This window comes from Sphaerodactylus townsendi, linkage group LG17 (genome assembly GCF_021028975.2).
Source record: "Sphaerodactylus townsendi isolate TG3544 linkage group LG17, MPM_Stown_v2.3, whole genome shotgun sequence".
Taxonomy (NCBI): Eukaryota; Metazoa; Chordata; class Lepidosauria; order Squamata; family Sphaerodactylidae; genus Sphaerodactylus; species Sphaerodactylus townsendi.
This window is the reverse complement of record NC_059441.1, coordinates 6668282-6690630: the sequence shown is the minus strand read 5'-3', so window position 1 is coordinate 6690630 and position 22349 is coordinate 6668282. Positions and strand designations below refer to the sequence as shown.

Here is a 22349-nt window from a genome sequence, read left to right as displayed (position 1 = left end):
TCCCAACTCTAACCCTTCCTAAGGAGACCATCCAAGGCTAGGTAGGTTGGCAGCAGAAACAGAAGGGCCGGCTGCTGTTCTTTGCTGCCAGAATGGCCATGGAGGGTGTGAAGTCATGCGGTGATTGTAAAGAAAGCCAGCCGGGATGGTTGCCAGCATCTGGGAAAGGGCACGCCACTCTCTCTCTGGCAGCTACAGCCGCAAGTGTTCATCCATCTGAACTGACCAACACTGAGCAGAAAGCAACGCGAAGCCAGAAGAGACCGGAAGGCAGTCACTGCCGGCCACTCATGTCTGTGGGTCACAGGAGAACATGGCAAAGCACAGGGGAAACTTCTCCACCTGCTCTGACCGCAGCAATGGTGGCAACGAATCCCAGTGGGAACTCCATAGTTCCATGCATGCTACGGAGCACGTGCAGGGCTTGGAATCCAAGAGGTCCCAGAGACGTGGTCCAAAAACTGTTGCTCTCTATTTGATCATGCAGTCCATTCGTCCTTTCTGCCTTTCCCCCAAAGCATGCACAGAAACACCCCACTTCTGCTGCCCCACGGCCACAGGACACCAAGATGAAGTCAAAACACTCGGAGCAGAAAGAAGAAGGGAGCACTCGTGACAGGAAGGCACACTATAAACAACGTAACATGAAAGAAATGTACAGAGAAGACTTCCGACTAAAATCACAAATGCCCTCACCAGTGATGGTGATCTTTGCTGACCACTTCGATGTCCCATCCAGGACGCTTTGCTTGGCTGCCTTGGTGTGCTGCACAAAATCTTCCTTGGGGATCAGGAACACTTCCCGGATCAATTCAAACACTTCTGGCCTGTTCTTCTCCCTGATTTTCATTTGTTCCTTCATAGCTGTAATAATATTCTGGGTTTTATCTTCTGCCCCATGTTTTGAACTCTTTTCTGCAGCTCCTGAGAACAGAAGGTGGTAAGAAGGTAACATAGTTCAACAACTACATAAATAGTCCATCCATCCATCCATCCATCCATCCATCCATCCATCCATCCATCCATCCATCCATCCATCCATCCATCCATCCATCCATCCATCCATCCCATCCATCCATCCATCCATCCATCCATCCATCCATCCATCCATCCATCCATCCATCCCATCCATCCATCCATCCATCCATCCATCCATCCATCCATCCATCCATCCATCCATCCATCCATCCATCCATCCATCCATCCATCCATCCATCCATCCATCACACATCACACACTCATAAAGTGATGTTGAATGATGCTGGATGATGTAGAAATCTGGAAAAAATAACATTCTAGAATCTAGATGATTAGAAGGGTCAAATCTAATCATACAGACCATGACATGAACCAAGGTTTCCAGCAAGGTTTCTAGATATACAAATCATTATCTGTACATACCAAAACCTATTATATGTGTAGGTATGGACTGTGGCTGCTTCTTCTACATCCCCAAACAATATTTTGGTTTAACTGGACTTTCTTCAGAGTAAAGTCAGTATAATGTACTCAACCCTAACCATATTCACAACCATTCTGTTCTTCCTCCTCTAAACTGTTCCTAGAGAAACACAGATGTCTTGCTACCCATGCAACATAATCGGCGCCCTCACAAAACTCCCCAAATTACTCCCAATTTAGCCCCTTCCTTGCCTGGGACAGAAATCAAGAGATAACCCACCAAAGTTTGGGTCTGATGGAAACCACAAGTGTATGACAAGAAAAAAACAACACCCCTCACACAATTGGCTGGCTGCAGCACAGAAAGTAGTACCATGTTTCCCCAAATATAAGACAGTGTCTTATATTAATTTTTGCTCCCAAAGATGAGCTATGTCTTATTTTCAGGGGATGTCTTATTTTTCTGTGTTCTGTTCGTCGGGCATGCTTCCAAACAAAAACTTTGCTATGTCTTACTTTCGGGGGATGCCTTATATTTCGCAATTCAGCAAAATCTCTACTATGTCTCATTTTTAGGGGATGTCTTATATTCGGGGAAACAGGGTAAGCCGTGAACCAGCAGTTCATTGCATGTGAACGACCATTTGCCAGTAACAACCTCTGGCCCCTAAGAGGAGCAGCCAAGTGATTCCCACAAGAGCCCCCACATCAAATAGCTGCACACGACTGGGAAGTGAGTTACTGGGACGCAAAACCACAAGAAGTCTGACAGCACCTCTATTACGGCTCAAAGCTTTCTCGTAGTCTCGTTAGCCAACTGGATCAAACGCATAAAAGACATTGGGTGGGCGTTGATACAGTGGAAGAGAATGCACTCCTCCCTGTGGAGCTAAGAGGCAGAAGAGGCAGCCTGATTAATGGAGCCAGCAGGAGGGCTGAGCAAAGAACACAGCCCAGAGGAGCCCCGGCTGACGGGGCCAACCCGCTCCAGCTCAGCCACTCTGCCTCCAAAACTGCTTTGGGCTGGAGCTGCAACCCCCAGTCCTGGGAGGAAGAACTTCTGACCCTGCACTCGGGTGGCTGCCTGTTGCCCCTTTTAGGGGACCTCTTATTCTTTTACACCTATAAATGATTGATACACAATTAATGTATTAGCCAGTTTGTAATGTTTGTATTTCATTGGCCAGGAGTCACCTTGGAGGATGGAGAGGGGGAGGGGGGATCACAATCTCCAAACAATCCAGCCGGCTGCTGGAGCAGAAATGTGGCTCAGTCTCCAGCCTCTCCGGTTAAAGGCGCTGGGTCTGTGAAAGAGGGCCGGAAGACCTCCCACCTTATGTTTTAGAAGAATGTCCTCTGTACGTACAACTGAGGACTAAGTTTCGTTCCAGGATTTTAAGTATGATACAGTTTTATTCTGACTTAGATAAATTACGCCTTCTGCTTCCAGACACTGACTCCTTTGTATCCTGTAGGATGGCTCTGTTTGCGCGGGAAGCCGGCAAGATCGGAGTCAAGGTGGAATCAAAGTAAGCAGCAGACGTAGAATAACTCTCCATTTAGTATGATCTTGTGCCCTGTTAATACCCTGTTTCCCTGAATATAAGAAATCCCCGGAAAATAAGACGTAGTAGAGGTTTTGCTGAAGTGCGAAATATAAGGCATCCCCCAAAAGTAAGACGTAGCAAAGTTTTGTTTGGAAGCATGCCTGACGAACACAGAAATATAAGACATCCCCTGAAAATAAGACATAGCACATCTTTGGGAGCAAAAATTAATATAAGACACTGTCTTATTTTCGGGGAAACATGGTACTATCCATTTAACTAGTGGGAAAAACTCTAAAGTGGGAGTCTTGTGATTGCTGTTTTTACATTTTTCTGTAATTTATATTTTGTTTCATCTAATTTATCTTTTTGTTTTTTCTTTTTGTACCTTACATTGTGAAGGCTATACAGTAAAATGGTTGATTGATTGACTGACACACAGCAAAGGGTGGCCTCAAGGAAGTTCATGTCTTTCCCCCTCCAGATAGAACCATAGAGTTGGAAGAGATCACAAGGACCTTGCAGGAGCACACAGTCAAAGCACTCCTGACAGATGGTCATCCAGCCTCTGTTTAAAAATCTCCAAGGAAGGAGGCTCCACTCTGAGGTGGCGGATTCCACAGTCTGACAGACCTGACTGTCAGGAAGTCCTTCCTAATGTTTAGGTGGAATCTCTTTTCCTGTACCTTGAACCCATGACTCCCTGTCCTCATCTCCGGAGCAGGAGAAAACAAGCTTGCTCTCTCTTCCACGTGAATGACATCCCCTTCCAGTATTGAAACATGGCTATTATGGCCCCTTCCGCACATACAGAATAATGCACGTTCAATCCACTTTCGATGCATTTTGAAGCTGGATTTTACTGTGCGGAATAGCAAAATCAACTTGCAAACAATTGTGAAAGTGGATTGAATGTGCATTATTCTACATGTGTGGAAGGGGCCTATGTCGCCTCTTAATCTTCTCTTCTCCAGACGAAACGTACCCTGATCCTCTTTAGGGCTTGGAATCTAGACCTCTGACCACTTTGGCCACCAGCCGCCACTGGTTCGTCAACAAGCCATTCCCTGAGACCCACTGCAAGCCTCACCCACCCTCCAGAGAGCGACAGGAGCCCATCCCCCAGAGCCGGAGACAGCGCCATCCCAGTGGGCAAGGGATGCCATACAGACTCGAGGAAAGGGGAGAGCAGCCAGAAGGCCAAATACTTACTCTGCAAGCAGTCGGCGTTGAGGAGGTCTTGGCACTTCTCGTGGCACTTCACCCCACACTCGGTGCACTTCATCCCTTGCCGGGCGATGCCCCACAGGAGCCCCTCGCACTCGTGGCAGTAGGTGGGGGCCGTGGCTGTCCACACTTCAAAGTAATGCGGAGTCGTGGAGGACATGGGGTACAGGAGGGCCTGCAGAGTCTTTTTGAAGACATTCATTTTCTGTAAGGTGGGAGACAGAGATGCTCAGACAGAGACGCTTCAAGCAGGAGAGCCATTCACCGCTCACAGTTTTCCTCTGGGCATGACTAGACTCCCGTTACAAAGCTCTACGTGGAATCGGCACAGGAGGGACCTTTGTGCCAGCGGCCCGTCCAACTGGGTTCGATTTCCAGCTCTGCCGCCTGAGCTGTGGAGGCTTGTCTGGGGAATTCAGATTAGCCTGTACACTCCCACACACGCCAGCTGGGTGACCTTGGGCTAGTCACGGTTCTTGGGAGCTCTCTCAGCCCCACCCACCTCACAGGGTGTTTGTTGTGAGGGGGGAGGGCGAGGAGATTGTCAGCCCCTTTGAGTCTCCTGCAGGAGAGAAAGGGGGGATATAAATCCAAACTCTCTTCTTCTTCTCTTCTTTGGGGAACTAGATTAGCCTGTGCACTCCCACACACGCCAGCTGGGTGACCTTGGGCTAGTCACAGCTTCTCGGAGCTCTCTCAGCCCCACCTGCCACCTCACAGGGTGTTTGTTGTGAGGGGGGAAGGGCAAGGAGATTGTCAGCCCCTTTGAGTCTCCTGCAGGAGAGAAAGGGGGGAGATAAATCCAAACTCTTCTTCTTCTCCTCCCCCTCCCCTCCTGAGCCAGAGCTTCCTGTCCAAACCAGCAGTGACAGGAACAGGAACAGGAAGTGCGCTTGGTAGAGTGGTCCCCCCCACCAAACTAACACCTACCAGCCCCTCTACTGACCTAGAACAACCAAACCCCTGGTTCAAAACATCTACAGCCTCACCTGGGTGAGAGGAAAAGGAGACAGAGGGTTGTGTGTCGTCTGTCTCACAGTGATGACCTCACATCCCAAGTCTCCGGACAGCCCCTCCGAGGGGGGGGGGAGGAGTCCAGCAGACCCCCTCATGGCCTCGCCAAAGAGTCACCTTTGCCAGCACAACCTTTGGGAACCGGCCCAGTTCCAGGCAGGCAGAAGAAGAAGAGTTTGGATTCATATCCCCCCTTTCTCTCCTGCAGGAGACTCAAAGGGGCTCCTCGCCCTCCCCCCTCACAACAAACACCCTGTGAGGTGGGTGGGGCTGAGAGAGCTCCGAGAAGCTGTGACTAGCCCAAGGTCACCCAGCTGGCGTGTGTGGGAGTGAACAGGCTAATCTGAATTCCCCAGAGAAGCCTCCACAGCTCAAGTGGCAGAGCCGGGAATCAAACCTGGTTCCTCCAGATTAGATACACGAGCTCTTAACCTCCTACGCCACCGCTGCTCACTGCTAGGAGACTCAGAATGGCTCTCGACTGTGGCAAATAGTACCCAGAGCCACTCAGACGCCACTTGGGCAGGAGGCTGCTGCGGGCAAAGGAGAACTGAAGAGAACTCGGGGTGCCTCCTTACAGGAGGAAGAAGAAGAAGAAGAGTTTGGATTTATATCCTCCCTTTCTCTCCTGTAGGAGACTCAAAGGGGCTGACAATCTCCTTGCCCTTCCCCCCTCACAACAAACACAACAAAAGCGGAAGGTTTCCTGACTGGACCTTGTGCTCCAAGCTAGAACTATTCCTCTCAAGGGCTAAACAGCACGGCCCTGAGAGTAAGGAAGATCCACTCTCTTTAAAACATCTTGCACAAGAAGCATCAGTACAAGAAGATGCCCCTCCAGCCGGCCTTCTGGCCAAGGAACCTGCCGGTCGGCAGAGCAAGAGTTTGGCTCGCAAGGGGCTCCCCACCCCCACCCCAGAAGCTCAGCTCCGAGGGGACGCAGGACTGGCATGGCCACAGCAGCAGCAGCGCATGCGGGGGGTGGGGGGGTGGGGGACTACACGCTCCCTCCTTTTGAGTCCCAGAGGGTCTCATTTGCAGAAGTGACATTTTTAGGGACAAATCAATTTTGCTGGGCATAGGAAGTAGACTCAAATTTTCAGGATAGTCCAAAGCGTTTGTAAATTCTATGACAAATGTTTGCTTACTCTGGGCTTTTTTGTTTTTAAACCAATCGGCTACCTGACATTCTGATACCATCGGAGGGGTGACATGATCCCTGACTCGAAGAAGTCACTATTTCCAGTAACAAGACGAGGCTATTTTCCTTAAAAGAAGCAGCAGCAGCACTGACGGGGAATATGGCACCAAGGGAAGAAGAGGCCACGAACGGCTTGGGGAAAAGGAAGAGACAAATATTTGTGACTGGGGAGGGAGATTTCAGTTTCCTCTCCTGCCGGAAAATGTGTGCGCGAGAACATTTGGCGCAGCCCCACTCTCTACGGGGGGAACAAGCGGCACGCAGACACTGACTCGGCCCTCATTAAGCACACCTCAGCTGGCTGACCTTCAAAACAGTGTCCTGGCAGCCGACTTCCTGACAGCCCAAGGATCTGCGAAATCTGCTGCACTGCTCCGTAGAACCCCCCCCCTCCTCCAGTGAGTATGAACAATTCTCTTCATGAGTACCTGTGGGAGGTGTGGATGCGTGCACACGTATGGGAGGCAGCGCAAGGGCTGAGTCACAAATTATGGGGGAGTGAGTGTCACAGTCAGGTGTGACACACAGGTGGTGCTGAGTGACTGTGAGTGGGTGCCTGATTCCAGCAGGACCACGGCCTCTCCCCCCTGTTACCCTGACCTAAAAGGTGAAACTCCTTGGCCCAGAGGAGAAGCCCTCGTCACCCCCCTGTTTATCCCAATTGTACAATTCATTCGTGGGGCGCCATCTCTTTTCTGCCAGGCGAGTCTTCTAATGAACGCCATTTTGTTTTAATATCATAGTACTCAGTGGTGGGATCCAAACATTTTAGTAACAGGTTCCCATGGTGGTGGGATTCAAACTGTGGCCTAGTGCCAATGGGGTGGGCGGGGCATTCCGGGGGCGTGGCCAGGCATTCCGAGCTGGGCATCTCCGGGCGGGCTGTGGTGCGGACGCAGCTGCTGCTACTCGGTCCTTTGGGCAGGAAACGAATGCACGCAGGCGCAGGCTGCCACGCACGCCGGTGCACCTCCTGCTAGACTGCTTCAAGTTCTGCGCGCTACTGCTGAGAGGAGGGGCGTAACTAAGGCAAAAATCACGTGGCAAAATCACCCATTAGTAACCCCCTCTCGGCACACACAAATAATGAGTAACCTACTCTCGGGAACCTGTGAGAACCTGCTGGATCCCACCTCTGATAGTACCTCATTTCTTAACAAAATAAACGTTTTTCCAAAAAAGGGAAAACGTCGCCCGTCGTCTTCACCTGCTCCGGCCTTGCAGAGAAATAATTTTTAGTTGCCTCCTGTGGAGTTTCCACCTTCCACCAGTCACATGCAGCTCCAGTCAAACACCACACAACGCCCACAACGACACAATGCCTTGTATTCCTGATGAACAAAGATGCTGCGTTCCCCAGAGCAGGGGCGGCTCTGGTGTGCTCGATGCAGAGGCATTTCCCCAGCTGCTCGTGCTTTCTGCCCACCACTCTAAGGTCTTCCTGAAAGATGAGGAACATGCCGGGGGAACGGGGCGGGGGGGGGGGGGGGGCCACGATTCTCCAGCATCAGGGGCCCAAGTGTGGCACTTCCCTGACTCTGATGGGTCCTTGTGGCCAGAAGATTCCTCTCCTGGCAATGCAGCAAAGAAGTGGCCAGTGTGGCCCTGAAGCCTTTGGAGGGAAGGAGCCTGCAGGTGACCTTTCGGTGGGTGTCCCACAGGCAGGCCTGGGCCCGGGAGCTCCGTCTGGAGCCAGGGAGCCCCTCTGGGGTGAGCTTCACAAGCCCTCCGCCTGGCCTTCCTCTAAGGTAGCAAAGCGATTTGTTCTCATGGAAAAGAACCACAGAAATTATCCGTCACAGTGATGACCAAGACAGCCCCGTGGCAGCCACTCTGGCCGGAGACAGACCTCGGCACTAAAGAAACAGACAATGAGCTCGGAGCAGAGAAGAGAAGAGGCCTCTTACCAGGTCTTCGTTATTCAGAGACGTCCGGATGACCATGGCCAGTGAGATGCCGGACTTCCGAGCAGCAAGGGTCTGTCCGAGGCAAAAACACAGAGTTAGGCGGAGGGCAACTGTGGGGGGGGGGGGGGAGGGAGCAGTGATTGCCTACAGCTGCCTCTCCCTGCCCTGGCGCCCTGCAGGGCTTCTGCGCTACCAAATTCTGCCCATTTGTGCACTCAAAGTCCAGCATGAAACACACAACGGGACGCGGACAAGACACTTCCCCCATCTCTTTAGAGTCTCTAAATCTGAGAGCTGAGAACATAAAATACAAAAGTACCAATTAGGAGACCATACATTTGATGGCGGCCGGAGGGGGGGGGGAGCAAACTTGAGTGAGGTGCTGGTGATCAACATTTCCCCCCTCTCATATTTGATCTTCCCCTCCTCTTTCCTGGGCTCCAGATTTGTCCTTCCCTTTTGATGCTGTTCCCTTTTGCTCTCCAGTACAAAATGAATGATGTCTCTGCTGCCAGGTGGGCCTCTTGCATCAATCCCAAAGACTTTCCCATGAGCAACTTTCCACAGGCCAGTGTGGTGCAGGGGTTGGGAGTAGGTGGGCCACTCTGGAGGGTTGATCCCCCCCCTTCCACATGACCAGCAGACTCTTATCTGGTCAACTGGGCTGATTTCCCCATTCTTACATTCCTGCTGGGTGACCTTGGGCTAGTCACAGTTCTCTCAGAACTCTCTTCAACCCATCTGCCTCACAAGGGCTCATTCCGCACATGCAGAATAATGCACTTTCAAATTGCTTTCAGTGCTCTTTGAAGCTGTGCAGAATGGCAAAATACACTTGCAAACAGTTGTGAAAGTGGTTTGAAAATGCATTATTTTGCATGTGCGGAAGGGGCCAAGGTGTCTGTTGTTGAGAGAGGAAGGGAAAGAAGTTTGCAAGCCCAATCGAGGCTCCTTGCGGTTGAGAAAAGCGGGGTATAAATCCACCCTCCACCTGTCACATGCAGCGCCAGTCAAACACAACACAGCGCTTCTTCTTCTTCTGAGTCACAGCTGCTAAACCTTTTCACCCTGTTGTAACTAGTGCCTCTCACAAGCATACTCTGCTGCAAGAAAGGCTACCCTCCCAAGGGCAAAGAACCCTCCAATTCAATAACCAGATTTCAAGGGATTACAATCGTTTATATTATCATTCTAAGGGGTTATGCTGTCTGCTCCATTCCACACTCAGTTGTTCTAATGCTTCATAAGGGGAAAAGGGCTGGAAACAGGAACCCGGCAGTAGAAGGGGCAGCATTTCTCTAAGCAGCCCAACACGGCCTCCCTTCTGGGACATCAGGATGGCCACTTCGAAGAGCACAGATTCACTTGCAGCTGTGCTCTGCCTCTGGCTGAATGGAAACACCCAGACCAGACCAGCCTGGGATGGCCCAGAAACTGAACTCCGGACATCTATGTTCAAAGGTTCAGCTGACTTTGCTTTTCACCTTGTCTCAGGCTGAGTGTGTGTGAAACAAACAGGACCACACAGAGGAAACGCAGCCTCCCCCCTGCTGGCCCCTCCACCCCTCCGGTTTGGCTATACTCCAGTTTTGCTACTTCAGTCCACACACTGGGTTGTGGCTGTCCACACACAGCATGAAGCTATGGCGCCTCCAGGTTTCCTAACTGGCTGCCTTGCGATGGCTCTGCTGACCACTGAGACACTGAGACCACGTCCACAGCAAGCATCTGGCGTGGGCCCTGTTAAGAGGCAGCATCTCAAAAAAAAGGTTTAAATCGAAAGAGAGATCCCTGGAGGGTCTCTGTGTGAGCCCACCATTCCCAGTCACTTCTCGACTGCAGTGCTAAGAACACAAGAACTAGCCTGCTGGATCAGACCAGAGTCCATCTAGTCCAGCACTCTGCTACTCGCAGTGGCCCACCAGGTGTCTTTGGGAGCTCACATGCAGGAGGTGAAAGCAATGGCCTTCTGCTGCTGCTGCTCCTGAGCACCTGGTCTGCTAAGGCATTTGCAATCTGAGATCAAGGCGGATCAAGATTGGTAGCCACAGATCGACTTCTCCTCCATAAATCTGTCCAAGCCCCTTTGAAAGCTATCCAGGTGAGTGGCCATCACCCCCTCCTGTGGCAGCATATTCCAAACACCAATCCCACGTTGCGTGAAGAAGTGTTTCCTTTTATTAGTCCTAATTCTTCCCCCCAGCATTTTCAATGGATGCCCCCTGGTTCTAGTATTGTGAGAAAGAGAGAAAAATTTCTCTCTGTCAACATTTTCTACCCCATGCATATGATCGATCGGCTCCTGCATCAACGCCTTCATGGGTGTAGCTGCTTGCAGGTAACTGCTTATAGGGCGCTGCCAGCCTGCATGGAGGGTCCGGGGAAGCCATTTTAGAAGCTGGGATGCAGTTCTGGTATGAAATCCTGGCCGAAATCTTGCGGTAAACACATTTCTGTTTCTTTGGCACTGCTGAAGCCTGCAGAACATCAATAAACTTGAAGGACAGAAGCAAATATTATTGATAGAAGACGCCTCATCCTCAAGGGCTCCAATGGATTTTTAATTATTAATATTAAACCAGGAGCCCAGGAAAGGCCATCTATTTTCCTGCAGAGCGGAGTGCGGAACATTTACAGCCTCTGCCAACAACTCTTGAGGTCATTACGAGTATTAAATGTGAACAGTTCATGGGGAAAAGAGGAATTGCATCGCCAGCCCGGGAAATTAATGACAAGACTAACAGAGAAAAGGAAAGGGTTTCTGCACAAAGAATCCCACTCCACCAGGGACGGAGGGGCCTGGGATGCAGCCTGGGGCCACAGAAGTCACCCCTGGAGGGGTCGGGCTGGGCTTCAGGGGGGTCCCCAGGCTGAGCTGCGACCAGAGCCATTCCTGACTCCCAGAAAATGCAAGACACGCAAACAGAGAGGACGGCAGACTGCTATTGATCTGTTTTGGTTGCAGCAGCGTTGGACTGCGTCCTCTGGGGCTGACGAGGGCACTGAGAGGGCAGGTAGGAGGCAGGAGCTTATGGGGGAGGCAGGCTGCTCTCTCAGGGTCAGGATGGGAGGGTGGCTGGGCCTTGCAGCAGCTTCCAGGGCTGGGAGAGACTGTCAGTGCAGAAGCCAGAAGAGACAGAGAAATCGGTGGTCTGGGCCCTTGGCACACTGAGTTTAGGTGCATGCCGGAGGGATGGACACGTAGAAGGCTCCTTGGTCCCAGATTGCAGTCTCATCACAAGAAGCAGAGAACAAAGTACCGGCCAAGCTGTTCCTGAAGAAATGGGGCAGCTCCTTTCCTCGTGAGGCAGAGCAAGATGGTTATGTGAAAGGGCCACGCGGAAACGGGGAGAAGGGCGTGGCTAGGTGAGAGCCACTGGGGGTGTTGAGTCAAAACGTGGACCTTCTGGTCTGCAGACGCCACCTTGGATTCCACCCCTGGCGGCAATTCCAGGATCATTCCTGGCCTCACAAAAGGGTCAGTGTGGAATTCCAAAGGGGGGGGGGGCGCCAGGGCCCTGGGAGAGGTCAGCAGAGTCATGCAGGAGGAGAGTTTCCTGCTTGAGTGGCCGTCTGTTGAAGTGTATAACGTTTATTGTTGGGTCCCCCCCTCCTCCCCCACTGTGTGGCTCAGCCATCTTGCGCAAGCGACTGGAGAGAGAGCGCATCACAACGCGCCACACAAGGAAGGCTCTGAAGCAGCCCGGCTCCTCCAGCCCGACCATTCTGCTGCCAGAATGTAAGATGATGCTGCCTGTCAGCCCCCCCCCCCCACTGCACAGATGCCGTGGGATAAACAAACAACAGGCTGCAAGGAAGCCACCCAACTCCTCCTTTGCACAGCTCCCTCACGTTAATTCCCACAGGGCGCTGTGACAGCGGCGAGCGCCACGTTTAGAAGTTATTCGCCAGGACAGGGCAAGCGCTGGTCCCTCCAGCGACCAAGATGGGTGGCACAGACAGCCACCAGGCTGTGCTTTGGACTTCCCCTCACTGCCCCCCCACCCCCCCACCCCGGGATCTTCTTGGCCTCATTTTGCAGCTACGAGTTCGGCCTCTCTAATCTCACCAGGCACGCCAACTCCCACAGCAGCCTCAGCCTTGGCCACAACGACAGGGTCCTTTCAGCAAAGGACAGACCTGGGGACAAACTCAGACTCCCACACCGCTTCGGCCCTGGAGCCCAGCACAAGACGCCAGGCCACCTGAGCCTCCCAGCAATGCCCCGGCAAAGCACCCAGCTCGAGCAGTTGCCCCCCTCCCCCTCCCCCCGGGCTCCAGCTGTGCTCATGCAGTCAGGCCTTTTCACTTTGCTCAAACCCTCCTTCCCCATTTGTTCCACCTCCTCCGCTCAGCCCAGCAATGGGGACGGCCTATGAGCAGCTTTCCGGCTGCAGTGAGATATCCTGCACACCACACAGCTGCCCCTTGGGAATGTCACCCTGCTCCTGAGTGGAAGGGGCCGGGGGGGATCCAGGATCTCTCCATCCTGGCAGACCAGAGTTCCAGCCTGGGCGCACCACCACGCTGGCACATTTGGGCACTGCCTCCCCTGTCTCTCCCCTGGGGCTTGGGCATTTGCAGTGATACCTTGACTGGCCTGCTGGGGAGAGGGTCACGGCCAGATATGCACGAGAACCCCCTGCAGAAAACGTGGCCAGAGAATGAGAGGGGGGGGGGGCGCATGAGCAAACCCCATCCCTTTCAGAAAATAATTTCCAAGCTAAGTGAGAAAAGCTCCAGAGAGGGAAGCCTGCTTTCTGGGGCCATTTCCAGGTCCTAGTCAGAGACTCAGAAACACCCTGTTTAATCACCCTGTATCAAGAAAGGCCCCAAAGCTGGGGGGGGGGGCTTCCCCAGGTTCCTTTCAGCCCAGGAGCATTTCAGACCACTGCAGGCAGCTTCGAAGTCCTTCCTTCCACAGCTTTGGCTTAGCAACTCTTGGCACTGAGCTGAGTGGGCCTGACTTCCACGTAAACGGGCAGAGGACCGCTGCCTCGGCCAGCTACTAAACTGGGCCCGCTTGGCAGTGCCTTCCATCGAAATGTGTTCCATCAAATGCATCCCTCCCAGGGCTCAGACATCCATTCTGCCCGTTTAAAAGAGGTTCTGAACCTCTCCTGCAAATCTTTCTACGAAGCATCACGAAGACGCATTTCCCAGTTTCAGTGAACAGCTGCCTGGGAGCCCAGGATTAAGTATGACATTTCAAAGCCTCCGTCAACAAACAAGACGGCACTTACCATTGCCTGGGAAATCCAACATTGATGAGAAAGGAATAAGAGAAAGAAATAAGAGAAAGTCAGGAGTGGTACGGAATGATAATAAGCAATGGTGAACATGCTGATGGGCGCCGGCGCTGCAGAGAAGTCATAGCAGCGGCTAGCTTGATCTCCCCACTTCTAAAAGTGGAGGGATCCATGTAAGGGAACGTGTAGGAGAGGATGGGGATTCCGTTCTCATTTCCCCCTTGGAAGATTTATTCAGTGCAATCGACTGCTGTGATGAAATCGCAGCTAATATTGGTAATCATTTTATTGCAATAAGTACTTTAAAAAAAACCCTACCAGCCCCACCCCACCAATCACAAGCACTACAGAAAATGTCAAGTGTGCATCATGTATTACTAGCTGTTATGCATGGAATATATTAGTAGCATTCTCCAGAAAGCCTTTTGACCCAATGATAAAACGGCAATTGCACAACATAAACCGACAAAATGAGCCAGGATCTCAGAAAGCACCAAAAGAGATCGACCAGAAGCAGCAACAACAGACCAGCCCCTGGGGAAGAAAGACGCCTGTGCTTCCCCACGTTGCCAGAGAGCTGAAACGTTTCCACGCAGGAAACACGAAGACGGCATGACAGGAAGGGCAATTCCATCCTGCCTGTTTGATGACCAACAATGTGCACAAGCGTCAAGGGAGGAGAAGGCAGAGATAGTGGCCATCAGGAGATGGGAATTCACCCCCCAGCAGATGTGGCAACATTGAACAACAACCACATGCGCTAGCTGCCCAAGCACCCTGTTACACCAATACCACTCTATGCAGCACCCACTGAGACACCACAGGGAGAGAGTATATTAACCCATGCGCTGTACCAGCTGCACTGGTTGCCACTTGAAATGTTTGAGCTGTGGATTCTGCACTGCAGTGTAGACCCCCCCAAGTTCAAAAGTCCCCCCTCTTGCCTCTAAAGACCCGGAGAACTCCCTCAACCCAAAGAGACACAAGGCCACTGAGTGGGGGGTGGGAGATAAAAGCGCAGCAGCCACGCAGGCGGGCCACGCCCAGCACAGCGACCATCAAGCCGCCCGTGGCCTTAGAGGGTCAACGTGAGGAATCACGGGTGACTCTTTTGCTGTCTTCTGCTAACTTCACAGGCAGCAGGGCGGCCTCCAGCAATCCATTTACACGACAGCAAGGGACGATCCCTCGCCTCTGCCAGGGGCGTTCAGCTGGCCCGGCTTTAGACAAGGACTGGCGAAGTGGCTTGTGGTTTGGGGCTCATCCGTATCTTGCTTCCAAAGAGAAAAATCCCCCTGCTAAGGCAAGTGGAAGCCCCTTCCCACAGAACGGAGACCGCTCGTAGCTCACCCCGGGGAACTCACCACATCGCGGACGAGGGGAAAGGACTTCTTGCGTCGCAGGTCCGGCATGCTGTCAATGCCGTACAGAGCGCTGCCTGGCCTGAAGAGAGAAGAAAACAGGGATGAGAACAAGGGAGAGGGAGATCGGCACTGCCCAGCGAGCTCCTCCGGTCCACAGGTCCCATCGGCATAGTCCAGGTGAGTTCTGGGACTGAGGGATGCCTGGGCAGCCGAAGGGGTCTTTGGCCCTTTGAACTGCAGCATCAGGAAGGCAGGTGTGGTTTTAAATCCATTTTGCTGCCGGGTAAGTCATTCATCAGCACAAGACCACGCCCGGCCTCGCTCCAAAAACCAGCCTTAGCACTGGAAGAGGAAACTAACACGTCAGTGTAGGCCAAATGCACGGCAGATCTCAGAACTAAGCCAGCTCTGTACTTGGAAGGGAGAACACGAAGGAAAGTCCTGCAGAGGAGGGCCAGGACGACCCACTGCTGCTTCTCACTTCCCGGGGTCGCTGTAAGTCGGCTGTGACCAGACAGTCCTTTACACACACAGAGGGACGATGCAACACACGTTTGCTCTTTCATCATGGCCCCCTCAAATGGGACACATCCAGACCTCTGGCTTAGGACAACGGGTGATTATCAGATTCAAAACAGCAAACTCAGATCGGAGGGGGTGGGACAGCCACGACAGGGAACGCGGTCCAGGGAAGGCCAGATTCCAGCAAACTGCCCCCAGTTGGCTGATGGCCGGCTTTCTCGTGGAGTCTGGCCTTCCTGTGATTGAAGAAGAGCACGGGGTCGGGATGATTAATTGTCCTGGCATCGTAGCATAATAAGCCCTTTTAAGGATAAGAGGGCAGCATCACAGAGGTCCCTCGGCCAGTTCCAAAACCAGCAATAATTTGAGCAGTCAGCTTGACGTCATTTTTCACCTGCCTTTCGGCTACCACAAAACTCACAGGTGTGTACACCAGTCTCCCAAGCAGCCTACCAAGCAGGCCAACAGCTGATTGGCTACAGCCAGCTGGCTACATCATGTACTCCCAACCATCTGGAGCAGGGGTAGGGAACCTTTAACACTCAAAGAGCCATTTGGACCCGTTTTCCACGGGAAAAGAAAACACTTGGAGCCACAAATAATTTTTGACATTTAAAATAAAGATAACACTGTATATATTGGGTTTTTTTACCTTTTACTCCACTCATTCTGAGAAGCGCATGGATGCGCCCGCCCTGCTGCCTGCAGGGCGGGCAAGGATGAAGCCGGCGGCTTGGCCTTGCCAGCCGCCAGGAAAGCCTACTCGCCCCGCTCGAACGGGAGTGAGCTTAGAGGGGAAGCCCGCAGGCACTGCCCTCCAGCCGGGCTACGGGCAATTGGGTGCACTCCGCCTGCCACACTGCATGGGCAAGGATGAAGCCAGTGGCTCGGCCTCGCCAGCCGCTGGGAAAGCGCCTGCCCCACTCCAATGGAGCGGGCGAGAGGGGAAGCCCGCGGCGCGGCCCAGCCATCCGCGGGCAGCTGGTGCCCCCATCCTGCTGCCTGCAGGGCAGGCAAGGATGAAGCTGGCAGCTCAGCTCGTGGAGCCGCAGTGCAAGGGCAGAAGAGCCGCATGCGGCTCTCGAGCCGCAGGTTCCCTACCCCTGATCTGGAGCCCCTTCACATTCTGCACTGCTCCAGACCACCACACAGAGTGAGTCCCTGCTGCAGACCAGAGCCCCTGGTTCATGCAAAGGACACACAGACCCACCCCCAGTTCCCCACACTGCAAGTTGCAGGCTGCCAGCACTCTGAAAGCCCAGCCGAGAGCAAAGGGGGCCACAGAGCTCTCGGGGTGCGCCTCTTCAAAGGTATTCTCCCCGTGTCCTTAGACCCTGCCATAGGCCCTCTTTGGCCTCAGCCAACCCCCAAGTAATGGCATCCTGTTGCTTCTTTTACTGTAGGAGAACACAAGGACATGAGAAAAACCCAGCTAGTTCACTCAGTGGCCACCCATCTGCCCAGACCTATCTGGGCCTTTCCCCTGCATTGCCTCCTAGCACTGGGGTTGAGAGGTTTGGTTCCTCTGGACAAAAAGGGCTCCTTCAGTGACCTCGGCTTGTGGCGGAGGATGGGCCCCTCCCCCGGGAATCTTTTAAACATGGCCGCCACTCCTCCACTGGGGCAGGGGAAAGATGTGTTTGCTGGTCGCTGGCCTGTTCCTCCGGCCCATCGACTCCATTAGGCGTCCATCCCCAAGTCCGGAGTCAGCACCATGGCCAGCTACTACAACACATTTGTTTATGATAATTAGAAATCTCCTGTGTACAGCATGACTTATATAAAGCAGTTTCATGTGTGTTCATGTGATTCAAGCACGTGTTTTCCCAGTTGAGGTCACCCAATAGTTTCTGCTTCAGTCATCTCACTTATTTCTCTGTCCATCTCAAAACCTGCCTGTAGGTTTGGTTAAGGGGCAGTGGTGCAAGTAACCCTTTGGGCCTGGTATTCGTCGTCTCTGTGCCTTCTTTAAAACACAAAGCAATGCTGCCACCCCAACACGCTCCTCCCTATTTATGTCCAGACATAACAGCACGCCACTGATTTCCCCCATTCCACCAGGTTTTTAAGAAACCCACCAGGCATAGATGGCCATTGAGCACCAAGCCCTCCAGCCCCACTGCCTAGAGATCAGAGGCTTCTAAGCTTTATTGGCACAGAGGCCGGCCCCTCCCCACTCTGCTCTGAGGTCTCCTCACACGGTCGGTCGGCCCTCCTTTACTGCTCGTCCTCAGGCCATGACCTGCTCCCTGCCTCCTGTCAGCCCTCTGCTGGGAGACCTGCTGCTGCCGCCTTTTGGTTCGCATTTGTACAGATGCACAGTGTGTTCCAAGTGGATCAGTGCCTCACAAATCTAAATGCTTCTTTCCGACAAATTCAGCACCAGCCTTCTTTGAAATGAGGCGAGGGCGCCAACCGAGGGGTCCCCCACGCAGCATCGTGTTTCCTCCTCACAGAACACCACAAAGACAAATTAGGAAATGGGTCGGAAGCTTTGCTCTCATCCCAGTGTGGGTTTTCTGGAGAGGCCGCGCAGCCCTGTTTGGCAACAGGAAACATCAGGAAGTCAGCGATTCCTACTTTCATTCAGAACTAGTGGGGATGTGAATCCAAGCAGCTGCCAAGCAGCAGCGTGCGTCGTTCATGGGTGGGCGGTGAGGGTTCATGAGGCATCCCACCCACCCCCTGCTTTGTTTGTCTCATAAAACAGTTGGGCCTCAAGATTTCAGTCCTGTCGGAATTCTGATCACTGCTGCAGAATTAATGCAAAACTGGGATAAATGGTGCAAAAGATGAAAGAACAGCATGCGCATATAGGACTTGCAGCTTGAGTTAGAACGAGAATGCCATCACAGAGCGAGCTTACCAGTCTCTCCACAAAGGGATTAAAGATGCTTTAATAGCAGCCAAAAACATCAGTTCAGCTCCTCTGTAATGGAGCAGCCACAAGCACGGGGCACTCGGCCTCCTTTGAGCAACTGCTTTAGACGCTAGGAGGGGAATGGCAGGTCAGTTTCACGCTAGGATCGAAGAAGTGAACGGCACGCTCCAAGACACTGGGCTTGTCCTACAAATTAATATGAGGGAGGCCAAGTGCTTAATTCTGTTCATGTAATTCTGTTCCCCGGCTGCCTTTTTATTAGCTGGGATTATTCTATGTATGTTTTGAGGCAGATGCCCAGCTCCTGCTTGGGGAGACCATTTGCTTTATCCAGGCCAACTAGAGGCTGCCAGAACGACAATGGAAGAGCTTGTTTTATATCGCTGCACTGTTTAAATGGTGAGCAGCCTTCAGCAGTACCTCTTCAAGCACGGAAACATCCTAAATAAGTAAACAGAGCTACTCTGGATGGCGTGACCCCTTTCTTTGTGGTAAACTCTCCGGGTTCTCTGTTCTGTCAGATGCCATCGTATGTCAATCACACACACAGCACAGAGAACAGAATGAATAAATAGTTGGACCATAGGGAAGTCCCCGTGTTGTTTAGATAGGGAAATGTCAGCAGAAGGGGCAACACCGCATGGCTCTCTGGAAGGTTCTGGGAGCCCGGCTAACTCGGACCAGAGGTGCATCTAGTCCAGCAGTCTCGTTCGCACACACAGGGAGAGCCAACCAACAAGAGCGAAGAGGCCACGGCTCTGCCCCCTAGCACTGGTATTCAGAGGCTGACTGCCTTGAGCCAACTTGACAAATATTATACTCAACAACTGTGAGCAGTAATGACAAGAACTTGACTTGCTTGGTGGACATGATCAGACTCCTCCCGGAGTCTCAGTGGTGTCCCAGGACGCTTGGGAACGGAAGTTCCGGCCTTGGCCTTCTCTCTCTGCCCCCCTGCCCCGCCGTTCAGTCCTCCGGGAGGTCCATCGAGGTCTCCCAGATTCTGTGCTTCCCCAACCACCAGCCAAGGCAAAGCACCTGCTTCTTTCTCTTGCGCATCACAACACTGCAGCAGAGCTGAAGGAATGAAAGGCTGCACAAATGCCAGCTGACATTAGGCATACGAACATTTCTGCCAGAAGCCATCTGCGAACGGAGGCTTTGGTTTTAAGCCACGGAGGGTCAGCAGCATAAAGGAGGGCCTGAGGCAGGCCTGGTGGCCGGCAGCAGCAGCCTGTCGGCCCCCCTGAGCTGAAGGCCACGGGTCATCACCGGGGGGACGGCTGCCTGCCAGGGCTTGCCAGCTTGGTTCAGTGCCCCTCCCGACAGCCCCACTATTGTCTTTCTGGCCGCCGCTGCTCCCCAGCCGGCACACGCAAGGCCAAACTGCTTCATTTCAAAGAATCACACTGAACTGGTTCAGAATTCAGCTCTGGGTTTATCAGGATATTTACTCCGGAAAACTAAGGCCCTTTCCCCACTCACCTTTGCCCGAGGGTTGCTGTGGGCATTTCCTGGCGCGCGCCCTGGCTTCCCCACGACCCTGCGCTCTGCGCGGGGTCGTCCAAAGGCGCAATTTCGAAAGGCACCAGGAATTACGCGTGTCAAGGGGGCGAGAGAGAGGCAGAGTCGGGGCGGCTGCGTTCTCGCCGCCCCTGAAGTGGGGAAGGCAGCTGGACCCCGCGCTACTTGAGGAGAGTAGCGCGGGGCTTAAGGTAAGTGGGGAAAGGGCCTAAGAGAGGAAAATGACAAGAACCCACGGCAGGTACCTCCGATCTTCCTCAGATCACAAAGGCCACCTGTTGCAGCAAAACAAACAGGAGCCCCACAGTACCTGAAAGGCATACAGGTGTATCAAAGCTTGTGCTGCAGTAAACCTGGAAGCCTTTAAGGTGCCACGAGACTCACACAAGGAGGCAAGTCCAACACCACCATCCGACGCCTGTCCTGGGCATCCACGGCTTCCCTCCCTGACCTAGAAGGGCCAGCCCAGCCCCGTTGTCAGTATCAGAACAGGAGACCACCAGGGAATAGCAGAAGTCCTGAAACAGAGACGGGCCTCTGAACACCTCTTGCCCTGGAAACCCCATCGGGGTCGCCCGAAGCGAGCCCTTCCCACAGCCAAACTTTCAGCGGAATAGGGGACTGTGTGGAAAACTACAGCTGCAGCCTGAACACCCCCACCGCACCCAGAATCCCCTGCTTCATGCCAGCACCATGTGAACCTCCCGAGGAATCCCCGGGGGGGGGGGGTCTCGCTGCGGCATTCTTCCTAGGAAGTGGGTCTCAAGGAACCCCAACAGCTGCTTCTGAATAAACATGAAGGTGTCAGGTAGATGAGTCAGGATTAGAAGGAGAACTGCCTGGGGTCACCATTCAGGGGCAGAGAGGAGGAGGCTAGAGGGCCCTCCGTGTGCAGTCCAGCTGGCCGTGGGCCAAACTGCCTGGGCCCCTTGGCCACTCGCCACCCCTCCAGCCGAGGACAGTCCTTGCGGGAGCTTGGGAGCTGCCCTTCCCCACGCAGGCCACAGTCACAGTCTGAATCAGGCCCCACTGGGAAGAGAACGGAGCAGCCCCTGCAACTCCCCTCAGGGCAGCCGTGTGGGGCTCCGCACTGGAATCTCAGGCCTGTGCTCGGCACACCTGAGTAAGAGAACCACCACCACCCCCACGGGACTCTGGCTGCAAACAGTTTGGCCTCCAGGAAGGGTGAGGAGGACCACAGCTCATCTCCTCAATGGCAGCAGCAGCAGCACTTGGCAGCCACACAGACCCCCCAGAGCTGAGCAAACACTGCCTTTCCTTGAAGGAGTCCGGGTTGATCTACACGGCTCTCCTCTCCCACATTTCATCCTCTCTCATGGCCACCCTTTCAGGTATGTGAGGCTGAGTGTGTGTGACTAGCCCCAAATCCCCCAGCAAGAGTGGGGATCTGAACCGGAGGAACATTTGAGCCACGAGACTCAACAGCCGAACATTTGAGCCACGAGACCCACCTAGACCTCTTCTTTGCTTGAAGAAGGACCTGTCCAGATCTCCAACAAAGAGCTCTGTGGATGCTGCCCCGCAAAGGCCGGCCTCTCGGACGCAAATCTCGGGCACCAAGTTGGCCACTGTCTGGGTGCCACAGTCCAGCCGCACTCCCTACGAAAGTAGGCTGGGCTGTTCTGCGCCACAATGTTCCTTTCTAAGGGACAGATGAAATGCCGCTGCACAGCATCTGCTGCTCTGCGCGCCGCCCTCCCCTCGTGATGTTCTACAGCCCACATTTTTGGACTCCGCAGTCAGCAGTGGAATATCTATCGAGCAGCCAGCAGGCTTCGGAGCAGCAAAATTACCAAGAATATTGAGCAGCCAGAAGGCTCCAGAGGGGAGCAATGCAATTGCCACGAATGAGGAGAAAGAGAACAGGAGTACAGGGAATTTATTGGGGTGGGGGGGGGATAGGAGATGAGAAAACTGGAGTAAAATGTTCTGGACGTATGCAATCTGTGGCGCTGATTGAGCCCTGCACAGCTGTCCAAGAGCGAAAATCTATTAACGGAAACCTGGGCACCCAAAATGCAACTCAGGAATGGCTCGGCCAGACCCCGTGAAAGCACAGAGAGCCCCACCTCAGAAGAAAAGCCTTATCAGCTACGATGGGGGCTCAGACACATTTCTGGCACCTGACCTGGTCCTGAGCACCAGGTCTGATTGGCAGAAACAACGCCAGAGTGGACGACCCACCCCCCCGCCACAAGCTGCCTCACAGCTGTATGGACAATTGGGAATATCTTGGTCTGCAAATGTTACTTCTATTAAAAGAAAACAGATCTACGTGAAAATAATCTATTCTCAACAATATTCAGAAGTGAGAATTATTCTGCAAAGAAAACAAATGTCAAAAGAATCAGTTCTCAACAATATTCAGAAACATGAGAATTATTCTGCAAAGAAAACAAATGTCAAAAGAATCAGTTCTCAACAATATTCAGAAACATGAGAATTATTCTGCAAAGAATAGTTTTCAAGTTTCTGAATATTTTTGAGAACT

At 53.0% G+C, this 22349-nt stretch overlaps 1 protein-coding gene across 1 annotated transcript in view; it reads right to left on the bottom strand.

The window, feature by feature from the left end:
* Positions 1-22349, bottom strand: part of UNC13C (unc-13 homolog C) — a 78825-nt gene that overhangs the window by 42346 nt on the left and 14130 nt on the right. The window contains exons 4-8 of the mRNA XM_048481679.1: positions 14911-14989; positions 13541-13546; positions 8298-8369; positions 4161-4380; positions 697-924 (exon numbers count right to left, since the gene is read on the bottom strand). Coding sequence (XP_048337636.1) covers positions 697-924; positions 4161-4380; positions 8298-8369; positions 13541-13546; positions 14911-14989 — 605 coding nt within the window. The remainder of the gene's footprint in view (positions 1-696; positions 925-4160; positions 4381-8297; positions 8370-13540; positions 13547-14910; positions 14990-22349) is intronic.